General features: G+C 46.6%; 1 protein-coding gene across 1 annotated transcript in view; it reads right to left on the reverse strand.

Annotated features, from left to right (window-relative positions):
* Window positions 1–13,117, reverse strand: part of LAPTM4B (lysosomal protein transmembrane 4 beta) — a 67,698-nt gene that overhangs the window by 19,586 nt on the left and 34,995 nt on the right. The window contains exons 3-6 of the mRNA XM_062188191.1: window positions 10,586–10,659; window positions 8,906–9,028; window positions 4,233–4,331; window positions 1,148–1,243 (exon numbers count right to left, since the gene is read on the reverse strand). Of these exons, the coding sequence (XP_062044175.1) occupies window positions 1,148–1,243; window positions 4,233–4,331; window positions 8,906–9,028; window positions 10,586–10,659 (392 nt within the window). The remainder of the gene's footprint in view (window positions 1–1,147; window positions 1,244–4,232; window positions 4,332–8,905; window positions 9,029–10,585; window positions 10,660–13,117) is intronic.

The following is a 13,117-nucleotide window of genomic DNA, read 5'->3' on the forward strand; positions in this document are numbered from 1 at the left end:
CTAGCCCTGCCTGTTGTAGCCATTTGGGAAGTAAGCCAGAGAGTGGAAGATCTCTCTCTCTCTCTCTCTTTCTCTCTTACCCTCTCTCTGTAATTGTGCCTGTCAAATAAACACATAATTCTTTTAAAAAAATTTTACAGGAGGGGGCCAGCGCTATGGCACGGTGGGTTAAATAACTGAAGTGTTTTATATATATATATATATATATATATCACCTATTTTTTTTTTTTTTTTTTTTGACAGGCAGAGTGGACAGTGAGAGAGAGAGACAGAGAGAAAGGTCTTCCTTTGCCATTGGTTCACCCTCCAATGGCCGCCGCGGCTGGCATACTGCGGCCGGCGCACCACGCTGATCTGATGGCAGGAGCCAGGTGCTTCTCTTGGTCTCCCATGGGGCGCAGGGCCCAAGCACTTGGGCCACCCTCCACTGCACTCCCGGGCCACAGCAGAGAACTGGATTGGAAGAGGGGCAACCGGAATAGAATCCGGCGCCCCGACCAGGACTAGAACCCGGTGTGCTGGCGCCGCAAGGCGGAGGATTAGCCTAGTGAGCCGCGGCGCCGGCCTATCTCACCTATTTTTTTATTTTATTTTATTTTATTTTTTTATTTTTTGACAGGCAGAGTGGACAGTGAGAGAGAGACAGAGAGAAAGGTCTTCCTTTTGCCATTGGTTCACCCTCCAATGGCCGCCGCGGTAGCGCGCTGCGGCCGGCGCACTGCGCTGTTCCGATGGCAGGAGCCAGGTGCTTATCCTGGTCTCCCATGGGGTGCAGGGCCCAAGCACTTGGGCCATCCTCCACTGCACTCCCTGGCCACAGCAGAGAGCTGGCCTGGAAGAGGGGCAACCGGGACAGGATCGGTGCCCCGACCGGGACTAGAACCCGGTGTGCTGGCGCCGCAAGGTGGAGGATTAGCCTGTTGAGCCACGGCGCCGGCCTATCTCACCTATTTTTAAAAATGAACCAGAAGTTGAGCCATTTAGATTTTACTAGAAGAAAGCTAGAAGGCAACAATACATTTCAATTAACTACAGATCCTTTACTGACAAAGCAGCTCCACAGTACGCTCCAATAGCAACAAAAACCTAGCAAACACAGGAAATTCTTAGAAGCTGTGATGGATACCTTACGCGACAGCACACCTACCGTAGTGTCATTGCTGGTGACATAAACCAGGACATCAGAGGCATTCCTGCTGTTGATGTATCGGTAGCAGTTCCAAACGCAGCTAATCAAGTAACCCTGAAAGTGAGCAGTGATTAGCAACTATTTTTAATAACATATACAATACATTCAACTTACTCACACTTGCTGTTTAGTCAACAATGCTACCACTTCTTTATTGCGGGTAATGGAGAAAGAAGGTTTGGACTAATTAGTTACATGCTGTGGAAGACTGTTCATCTGTTATCTTAGCAGTGAACAGTGGTTCCTTAGTACAAAGGCTCTTCCAGCTATGAGGCCTTGAAAATGACAACTCCACAACTGAGAAGCTATAGAAACAAACGAAGGGGAAGTACCTGCTCTCTGGGGCCCCACAAACCCACAGTAAGCATCCCAAGGGGCCCCGCACGACTGCACACACATTCACTTACAAGTCACTCCAACAGGAGAAAAAGTTCTGCCTGATGTCTTGAAAAAGCCTAATATTTAATTCAGAGACATCATTTCTTATTTCACATTTCTGTAATCTTGCGTTAGAGAATGAACTATTTAGAGTATTTTCCAAATAAACGTGCAGTGACGTATTCCTCCCATCATGTGCCTGCAGAGCTGGTGCTAAGCACTGCCTCCTAGTCTGTCTTCACAGAGCGACACTGACGAGTGTCCTGATTTGGGCCCCCAGGGAAATGGTGTGGGCACAAGTCTTACTGAAGAGCAGCAGCAGGGGCCAAAGCTGTGGTACCACTTGCAATGCTGGAATTCTCTATTAACCAGAGTACTGCTTTGAGTCATAGCTGTTCTGCTTCCCATCCAGCTCCCTGCTAATGTGCCTGGGAAAGCAGAGGAAGATGGCCCAACAACTTGGGCCCCTGCACCTACATGGGAAACCCAAATGAGGGGCTGGCGCTGTAGCACAGTGGGTTAACGCCCTGGCCTGAAGCGCCAGCATCCCATATGGGCACCAGTTTGAGACCCGGCTGCTCCACTTCCGATCCAGCTCTCTGCTATGGCCTGGGAAAGCAGTAGAAGATGGCCCCAAGTCCTTGGGCCCCTGCACCCATGTGGGAGACCTGGAAGAAGCTCCTGGCTCCTGGCTTTGGATCAGTGCAGCTCCGGCCATTGCAGCCAACTGGGGAGTGAACCATCGGATGGAAGACAACTCTCTCTCTCTCTCTCTCTGCCTCTCTTCTCTCTGTGTAACTCTGACTTGCAAATAAATAAATCTTTAAAAAAAAAAAAAAGAAACTCCTGGCTCCTGGATTCAACCTGGTCTAGTACTGGCTGTTGGGGCTATCTGGGGAGTGTACCAACAGAAGACTGGAAGATGGAAGATCTCTCTGTAGCTCTGCCTTTCAAACAAATTTTATTTGTTTATTTGAAAGGCAGAGTTATATATAGAGAGAGATCATTTCTTTCTACCCATCTTCATTATACTACCCATTTAAAATGACTTTTCTCCTAACATGCAGTTTCTTCAAGCTTATAGAACCTTGATTTTTTTTTTTTTAAGATTTATTTATTTATTTGAAAGTCAGAGTTACACAGAGAGAGGAGAAGCAGAGAGATAGAGAGAGAGAGAGAGAAGTCTTCCATCTGATGGTTCACTTCCCAATTGGCCGCAACGGCCAGAGCTGCGCTGATCTGAAGCCAGGAGCCAGGAGCCAGGAGCCTCTTCCGGGTATCCCACATGGGTGCAGGGGCCCAAGGACTTGGGCCATCTTCTGCTTTCCCTGGCCATAGCAGAGAGAGCTGGATCGGAAGTGGAGCAGCCGGGACTTGAACCAGTGCCCACATGGGATGCCGGTGCTTTAGGCCAGGGCGTTAACCTGATGCGCCCCAGCGCCAGCCCCAGAAGCTTGATTTAAAAAAATAATAATAATAATAATAGGGGCCAGCACTGTGGTACAGTGGGTTAATGCCCTGGCCTGAAGTGCTGGCATCCCATATTATAGGTGCCGGTTCAAGACCTGGCTGCTCCACTTCCGATCCAGCTCTCTGCTATGGCCTGGGAAAGCAGTAGAAGATGGCCCAAGTCCTTGGGCCCCTGTACCCGCATGGGAGACCCGGAAGAAGCTCCTGGCTCCTGGCTTCAGATCGGCGCAGCTCTGGCCATTGTGGCCATCTGGGGAGTGAACCATTGGATGGAAGACCTCTCTCTCTCTCTACCTCTTGTCTCTCTGTGTAATTCTGACTTTCAAATAAAAATAAATAAATCTTTTAAAAAAATAAGAAAATTAAAAACAGGTGATTTTATGCTAAAACAAAGACATTGAGATTTAGAAGTTCAAAGCCTAAGAATCATTTGGGAACTTTGTACCTGGCTAGGTATTCTGTTTTCATAAGGAGGTTGACAAAGAACAGGTAATGGTTGACTGATGATGGTAGAGGAAGGGAGACTGGTGATGGGAGTGACAAGGTGATCAGCTTTTGCAGACCAATCTGACAGCCTATACCCTCTCGTTTTGAGAAATAAGCTTAAGGAAGTAAACATACAAGTATACAAGGATACATTTAAATATACTCATTGCAGTATTTTTATTAAGCAAAAAAGTAGAAACCACATCAGTATCTAACAATAGATAAGTTATTAGATGATATTCCTATAATGGAATGACCGAGAACAATGTCCAGAATACATTACAATCTGAAAACAAAACAGCCTATCATACAGATATTACAATAGGTACTGCAGTATTACAACATACAGAGGAACTTCAAAAAGTTCATGGAAATGGAATTACAAATTTATCAGGTGCAAAAAAGTTTGAAATGCATGTGTATTTTAAATAATACATATGTTCCATTCGGAAACCTTCTCATATGTAATGTGTAATATTCTGTTAATTTATTCCCATTCAAACAAATTTTGCAATCAATTTTGACATGTGGAGTCCTGGTTAATGTTTCTCTCTCATATACACAGAAGGAAATGTAATGTTAGAGAATCTAAAAGCAGATGAGGTATCTAAAGCAAGACAATGAACTGACCAATGTCTGTTTATTCCTCTGGCATTCAATTAATAATAATTAATACTATTTATACCCTAAGTAGACTCTTCATGCTTACCTTGAAAGTCAAGATAATGCTGATAAACAGAAGAATAATAAGAACCAAACAGGTAGGGTTCACTGCCATGATATCCTCTCTGTAGGGGAAATTAGGAGGCTGCAAAAGAAGAGAGCAGTGTTAGCAAACCTCATCCATCACCCAGGATCATCTTCCCCAGGCAGCAATTCAACTGTGCTTACCAGAGAGCAACTGGTGAAAGCAGACAGCAGTCAGGGCCAACACGGTGTTGCTAGTCTCCCTGCACCAACGAAAAAGCTACAAAAGGCGTGCTGGCGGAAACCTAGTCTCTTCACACTTTAGGCGGTAACTCCCCAAAGGAAAAAAACCACAGGCAGAGTCATGGGGGAGACCTGGACACCCAGCTCTGCCCTCCTGCTCCACAGCAATCTGCATCGGGGGATGTTCTGTGCACCTCTGGGATCTGAATTTCCCACAAGCCCTGGGGAGAAAACCATTCGTATGGTGTCTTCTTTCCATGCTGCATTTTTGTGGATGTTAACCTCTCCCTAGAGAGCAGATTCTCTATGATAACAGAGATTTATAGCATTAAAAAAATCAAGTCCTGTGATCTGGCCATATTGATTAACTGCCAGGTCAAACCTGCCTTGGAGGATCAAAGTCTACCTGGGCTTGTGGGAGGGCCAGGACTTGCCCAGGATACACAGGGGCTGGTGAGTGCACAGGGTAGGCAGCTGCTCTTCCCCGCCCCATGCTGTGCACTTGAACATCACAGAGAAGCCCCACGTGCTAAGGCAAGAGCACGGAGAAAACCCCCAACTCAGAGCTTGGTTCTTACTCCTCAGGGGGACCACCAAGTCCCGCTCTTCAGCTCTCTTTTCCCCTGAGAATGGCCAACAGGCAACATCAAAGCCTTCTCTGAGATGAGCTCACACAGTGGGCCCTGGAAAGTTTCTAGGTGGTACTGATCTTACAGGGTGAACGATACGTGGTGTCTTTCACAAGAACAAGACAAACTACACTGCTCCCGTGGGAGCTGGCTCCTGGCTTCGGATCAGCCCAGCTCTGGCTGTTGCAGCCATCTGGGGAGTGAACCAACGGATGGAAGATCTGTCTCCCACCTGTCTGTCTATAATTCTGCCTCTCAAATAAATAAGTCCTAATTAAAAAAAAAAAAAAGGCATTGAAGTGAAAGTTATGATCCTTTCCACAGAGATCCTCTCCCCTAGACAAGCAAATGTGGTTTCTAGACTCGCAGAACATGCACAACTTATTTTGTGTGCTTTACAAGACTACATGCGAACGGAAGGCAGAAACAGGGGGGCAGGCTCCCTGGATGTTTCCATTCACCCCTCGGGCTCTGCAGACGTGGCTCTCTCTGCCCGGAGGGGTCTTTAAGTGGAACACACAGAGAAGAGCCGCTTATGTCACTGGTTTGGAATTATGCAATTACAACAATGGAAGATAGTGGTTTTCTTTCCTTCTTTCTGCTGATGTTGTCATCACTGTCCGAATAACCAATTATACCACTGATGGCTCTAAAGCAAACGAGCCCTGAGGGCCAGGCACTGGGGAACACAAAGGGAGGGGAGGTGGTGTGGCGAGTGTGCCACGTGCCAGGCTTCAAGCTCCTTACAGATCCCTGCAGCGCAGGGCCTGCCCACAGGGCTGCCACGGGGCTCATCCGCCTGCTCCATCATCGCCCCACCCTGTCTCCACCAGCTCACATGACAGGCTGTGTTGCAATCACGCTGCCTCCACACTTTGGCATGGTTTTGGGAGCTCAGCACCAGATCATTATTACAAAGTAAAAGCACAAGCCCTTAAACACAAGGATTCACTCCTCAGCGTGTGCATCACATACAAACCCTCTTGGGCGGAAAAACTTCGCTATACCACAAGGGAGAATAAGGAAAACTGGCATATGGGAAATGCACCAACATTTTCTCGACGTATTCCGTCCAAAACACGGAACCCGTTTTCCACAGCAAAGAAAAGCTATTACTAACACAAGGGCAGCTACAACAGTACTCTTTTTTTTTTTTTAAACTGTATTGAGAGGCAGAGGGAGAATGGGATCTATAGATATAGTTCGAGACAGGAGAGAGAGCAAGTGTGCACATGCACAAGCCCCCCCCCCCCCCCCCCCGGTTCACCCTGCAAAAGCCTGCACAACGGCCAACGCCGGCATCAGGAACCAGAGCTGGGAGTCAAACCTCAGTACGTTGGTTATGGAACACAGGTGTCTTCACTACTAGGCCAGATGCCAGTCTCCATGCAGACTCTCCCACGGAGCAGTCTTTACGTGTTTCGGGTTTTTTTGTGCCAAGTCACACTTCTGTGATGGGGCAGGGAGGGTCTGACTGTCACCAAGATCACAGACTTCAGTTGCTCCAGGGACGACCTCCTCCAGCCCCTCCACTGCTCTCACTTCCACTAAACCTACAGGCCCCACGGTCACACGGAATCCCGGGGCTCATCTCCACCAGCCCAGAAAAACCCTGCTCCTTTAACTGCACACAGAAACTCACTATAAAATCCCAAAGAGTAAACATTCTCTCCACTGAAAACAGCCTAAGATTTGGAAGAAAATAAATTTTAAGGCTCTTTCACAATCTAAAAAACAGGATCGGGGCAAGTATTTAGCCTAGTGGTTAAGATGCCCACGTCCCAGGGCCAGCCTTGTGCTGGAGCCGGTTAAGCTGCTACTTACGAAGGAGGCATCCCACGTGGGAGTGCTAGTTCTAGTCCAAGCTGCTCCACTACTGATCCAGCTCCCTGCTAACACTCCTGGGAAGGCAACAGAAGATGGCCCAAGACTTGGGCCCCTGCCAGCCATGTGGGAGACCCAGATAAAATTCCACACCCCTGGCTTTGGCCTGGACCAGCCCTGACTGTTGCAACCTTTTAGGGAATAAAATAGTAGATGGGAGATCTCTCTCTCTCTTCTCTCTTCTCTGTTTCTCTCCCTCTCTCTGTCACTCTCCCTTTCAAATAAACAAACAAACAGACAAGCATTAAAAAAAAGAGAGAGAGAGAGAGACGCCCATACCCTATATCAGAATACCTGGTTTGATACCTGGCTCCATCCAACTCCAGCTTCCTGGTAATGCAGACCCCAGGAGGCAGCAGTGAGGGCTCAAGTAATCGGGTTGCTGCCACCCAGGTGGGAGACCTGGGTTATAATCCTGGGTACCAGCTGTGGTCCTGCCCAGCCCAGTCTGTGCCATGGCAGGCATTTGGAGAGTGAAACAGGGGATGGGAGCATTCTTTGTCTTCCAAATAAAAATTTTAAAAGAACAAAGAAAAAACAACCTACAAAGATTAAAAATGTGAGGGCACAGAATTATTCCAACCTCATAGTTGTTATAAGCTTCTTAAATACCCAGCCACCAACATTGGCTCATTAGGTCACAAAAACATTTAACAGAAAACTCCAAAATGATGCTTGGGTGAGAGAGAGGTTCTATGGTCAAACAAACAAGAGTTCCAATTCTCCCATAAAACAGCAGATATAAGAACCTATCCTTTGCTGGTAACTGAGCAAATTGAACTTTACAAAATAAAGCAGTGGAAAATGGCCCAAGTGCCTAGTCCCCTGCACCTACGTGGGAGACTGGAAGAAATCTCCTGGCTTCAGATCCTGCTGTTATAACCAATTTGTGAGTGAACTAGTGGATGGAAGACCTCTCTGTCTATACTCTGTTTCTCAAGCAAGTACATACATCTTTTAAAAAGAAATAGAGGGTTGGGACCGGCGCTGCGGCATAACAGGTAAAGCTGCCACCTGCAGTGCCGGCATCCCACATGGGTGCCAGTTTGAGACCCGGCTGCTCCACTTACAATCCAGCTTTCTGTTATGGCCTGAGAAAGCAGCAGAAGATGGCCCAAGTCCTTGGGCCCCTGCACCCAACTGGGAGACCTAGAAGTAGCTCCTGGCTCCCAGCTTCAGATCAGTACAGCTCCAGCTGTTGCGGCCATTTGGGGAGTGAACCAGTAGATAAAAGATATCTCTCCTCTCTCTTTCTATACCTCTCCTCTCTGAATATAACTTTGATTTTCAAATAAATAAATAAATCTTTAAAAAAATAAAAATAAACAGAAATAACTAGTAACCAGAGTATAATGTAGGCTGGTAGACCCAACGCCACCAGTGCTGCCACCAACTTACCTCTCTTGGGCTAAAGCAGGTTATGATTTCCTAAAAAGTATTCTGAGAAACCAAAAGTCTTATCTTTAAGATAATATTTAGGGGCTGGCATTGTGTTGTATTGGGTTAAGCTGCCACCTGCCAAGCCAGCATATTACATGGATACCAGTTCAAGTCCTAGCTGTTCTGCTTTCAGTCCAGCTCGTTGTTAATGCCCCTGGGAAAGCAGCAGAGGTTGACCCAAGTGCTTGGACTCCTGCACCCACATGCGAATCCTCAAAGAAGCTCCTAGCTCCTGGCTTCAGCCTGGTCCAGCCCTGGCCTTTGTGGCCATTTGGGGAGTAAACCAGAGAATGGAAGATCTCTCTCCCTCCCTCTATGTAACTCTGCCTTTCAAATAAAATAAATATTTTTAAAAGATATTTAAAAATCTCTGGTCATAACACAGATGCAAACTAAACACCCACAAACAACAGTGCAGGTATGTCTAGCTCTACCAGTTCCACACCCTGGCCTGTCTCAGCTTTCCCCCATGAGGAATGTAGCTGGGAGGGCCACGTACCAGCTGTCGTATGTATTCCTGAATGGAGTTGGGATAGACGAGCACAGTGACTGCAACCAAGGTGTTCAGGGCAAAATCGAAGATCTGGTAACAGAAGAACGGGATGAGCCAGGCAGCGTGTTGCTACAGGGAAGAGAAGAGAGAACATTAATATGCCAATATTACAAAACATAATTTTGCTAACTTCAAAGAACTCGTTCATGAATCTGAAGGGAAATGGAGGAATTGAAATCCCTGAGACCAGCTCAGGACGGCCATCGGGAGGCCACACGGAAGCAGTCACCAAGCCAGGCCTGAGGAGTACTTCTGTGACTGTCACACTGGGGTTATTGGTTTTCCTTGTGCCAAGATTCCCACAGAAAACTGAAAACAATTACTTCTTCCTTAGGAAGGGTCTTCAAAAAGTTCACGGAAATGTGTTGTCATGAAGAAAGAATGTGTGGAATTCACAAATATTTTGCTCCCAGGTGGTTGTTTCACACGGTGGTGAGGTGCCACTTGGAACACCTACATCCCGCTGGGGAGTGTCTGGGTTCTTGCCAGCTTCCTGCTAATGCACACCCTGGGAAGCAGATGTTGGCCCAAATACTTGGGTCTCTGCCACCCACCTAGGAAGACCAGGACTGAGTTCTGGGCTCCCGACTTCAACCTGATCCAGCCTTAGCTGCTACAGGCATTTGGAGAGTGAGCCGGCAGATAAAAGACCTGTGTCACTCTTTCTCTTTCAAATAGGAAGAAATTAAAACAAAACTTTTTGCATGAAAATAAACTCACCTCTTTTTTTTGTCTGGTGAGTACAGTGTATTTCAATACAATAAAGTGAAACTTTAGAGCACAAACTTCAAACTTTATTTTTACTATTTGTTTTGTTTTGTTTTGTTTTTAACTTTTATTTAACAAATATAAATTTCCAAAGTACAGCTTATGGATTACAGTGGCTTTTCCGCCCCCCATAACTTCCCTCCTACCTACAACCCTCCCATCTCCCGCTCTCTCTCCCATTCCATTCACATCAAGATTCATTTTCAATTATCTTTATATACAGAAAATCAATTTAGCATATATTAAGTAAAGATTTCAACAGTTTGCACCCACACAGAAACACAAAGTGTAAAGTACTCTTTGAGTACTAGTTATAGCATTAATTCACATTGTACAACACATTAAGGACAGAGATCCTACATGAGGATTAAGTGCACAGTGACTCCTGTTGTTGACTTAACAAATTGACACTCTTGTTTATGGCGTCAGTAATCACCCTAGGCTCTTGTCATGAGTTGCCAAGGCTATGGAAGCCTTTTGAGTTCGCCAGCTCCGATCTTATTTAGACAAGGTCATAGTCAAAGTGGAAGTTCTCTCCTCCCTTCAGAGCAAGGTACTTCCTTCTTTGATGGCCTGTTCTTTCCACTGGGATCTCACTCCCAGAGATCTTTCACTTAGGTTTTGTTTTTGTTTTTTTGCCAGAGTGTCTTGGCTTTCCATGCCTAAAATACTCTCATGGGCTCTTGAGCCAGATCCAAATGCCTTAAGGGCTGATTCTGAGGCCAGAGTGCTGATGAACTTACCTCTTAATACCATTTTTCCATGAACTTTGTGAAGCACCCTTGTATTACAGAGTTGGAAGAATTATACATGTAAGGGACTGAGTTAAAGGCCAGTACCTTACTGCAAGCTGCTTACCTTGTATGCACCGTAAGTGGCCATTGCACATATCAGGATCATGAGAAGAGAAATTGCGATAGCAATGCACATATCTGTCAAAGGTTTAAAAAAGACAAAAATTAGTAGCAGACACTATTTAATGGGTTTTTTCTTTCATTTTGTCAAACTGCTCCTTTTATTCATTAGCTTATGTGCTGTCTTCTTCCCTGTAAAATGGACTATGAGGATTATAAATCACTTAGTCTGTGGCTTAGCTCAGCAAATAGTTTGCTATCAGGAGGGGAGAAACGAGATGACAGTTTCAGAGATGGCAGTCTTAGTGTCACGCTCTCTACCGTGTTCTCTGCTTTCAGAGCATGGCCTGTTGGGAGTCAAGTTTACAGACACCTTCATTTCCCACGTTCTATGTGGGACCATCAGTGTGTTTTCTGACAGGCGTCTCTGTGACCAAGACTTCTTGTCTAGCAGTCCACCATCTGCAACATACTGCATGGTGTTAACAGAGCTGGGTTCTGGAGACCCCAGCCGTTCCCTGTAAACCAGGACCTGCACCTGCTGCTTTTTGCTGTGGCTGCTCAGCACTCTCCCCGGCAGCTATTGGACCAGCTCATTCACCAGCGACTGTCAGCCAGGTGGCACTGTATTCAGCCCTCTTCATCCTCATTGTAACCACGGGTGCTAGCTTCCGGCAGCCAGGCCCTGGCGGCCCACCCTGCCACCTCTCTGGAGAGGCCTCCCAAGGCTGGGCTCGTGCCAACCTTGCCAAGATGCCATTGAATGATGCACCACAGTCCTGAAGGCCACTTGCAGAAGAGCAAAGCCAAGCTGAAGCTCAGGGCCGCACCTGTTTATGAAGATCTGTTGATGCTAAGCCATTCTGTATATACACCAATGAGGAATAAAAAAACCCTCTACTGAGTAAACCCCACAGTTCCTTAGGATTTTGATCAGATGATGGCTGAGGTGAAGTGTCCAAAGAATCATGTAAATGACCACAGATGAGATTATTTCAAAAACAGAAAATGGGTCTTGGTTACAGACTTTTTATTTTTACAAGTTTGGTTTTCTGGGCCACTGAATTATCTAAACAACAGACTGGGTACTCTTCTATAGACAGGCACGTAACGTGGGTTTTATAAACTCATGTGTGCCTCACAGCTCTAATGAAAACCTTCTCATCATTTCCTTTTTTTATTTTTAAAGATTTTATTTATTTTATTTGAGAGTTAGAGTTACAGACAGTGAGAGGGAGAGACAGAGAGAGAGAGAGGTCTTCCATCCACTGGTTCACTCCCCAAATGGCTGCAATGGCCGGAGCTGCGCCAATCTGAAGCCAGGAGCCAGGCGCTTCTTCCTGGTTTCCCACATGGGTACAGGGACCCAAGGACTTGGGCCATCTTCTACTGCTTTCCCAGGCCACAGCAGAGAGCTGGACTGGAAGAGGAGCAGCCGGGACTAGAACTGGAGCCCATATAGGATGCCGGCGCCGCAGGCAGAGGATTAACCTACTGCGCCACGGCGCCAGCCCCCTCATCGTTTCCTAAATCATTGAAAATGGAATCTGTTTCTTACTGTTTACTCTCACCCTACCTCATCCTAGACGCCCTTGCTCACTGTGATAACCTCCCACACTGTAGTCGAGGCCCCTATCTTTTCACGAAACTTGTTTCTAACTGACATGATTAAAGTTTTGGTAGAAGCCTTCGCAAGGTCAGAAGAAAAAGGTTGGAATCTGTTCTGGGAAGGAAATGTGGTTTTTATCTGCTTGCCTGTGAAGGCTCCAACTGTAGCTATTATCTGCTTCTATGTAACCATTTCAGGCTCTGCTTGCTCCTACAGAGCAATGGTGTTAACCCTTGCCAGACAGCACACAGCTCAGTATGTGTGTGGGAAAAATCATCACCAGTAACTAAGTACCCATGCACAGTACTGCAACAATTCCTGCCGGGGCCATGTAACATTAGAATAGCCAATCAAATGCAGGCATGTAGCCATACAAGGGAGACAGAGAGGCTAAAACCATATACAAGGAAATCACTCTTTTTGTTCTGGGCTCAGGCTTTTGGGTAAGAAACTCCACCTGGGCCTTATGACAGCACAATAAAAGACTACTTGCAGTTAAAGGGCCTTGGTGTCTTGTCTCTGCTACGACACCACTGGGTTCACTGAACACAGCAGGATCACACCACCCAGGGCCTTGTACTTGCAGTTCTCACTCACCAAAGGAAACGCCTATTTTCACACAACCAGCCTCCCTTCCCCGTCATTCAAGGCTCAGCTCCAGTGTCACAGACTGAGGCGCTGACGCTCTCAGGGTTCCCGTAGGCACACCACCACCACCACCACTGCCAGGTTACAGTGCTATTTTCCTTACGGCACACACGGATCACTACTGTCTTGCTGTGGTTGTTAGCTGTGTGCTGCCTGGGTAACTTCTGCTGGAGTAACCGCCCTGATGGAAAGGACTTCTAGATCTTGTTGACCCCTACAACCTCCACACGTAGGTGAGAATTGCCCAGTACAGCAAATAAATACCCAGAGAAGTTACAC

The sequence above is a fragment of the Lepus europaeus genome, chromosome 4 (genome assembly GCF_033115175.1).
Source record: "Lepus europaeus isolate LE1 chromosome 4, mLepTim1.pri, whole genome shotgun sequence".
Taxonomy (NCBI): domain Eukaryota; kingdom Metazoa; phylum Chordata; class Mammalia; order Lagomorpha; family Leporidae; genus Lepus; species Lepus europaeus.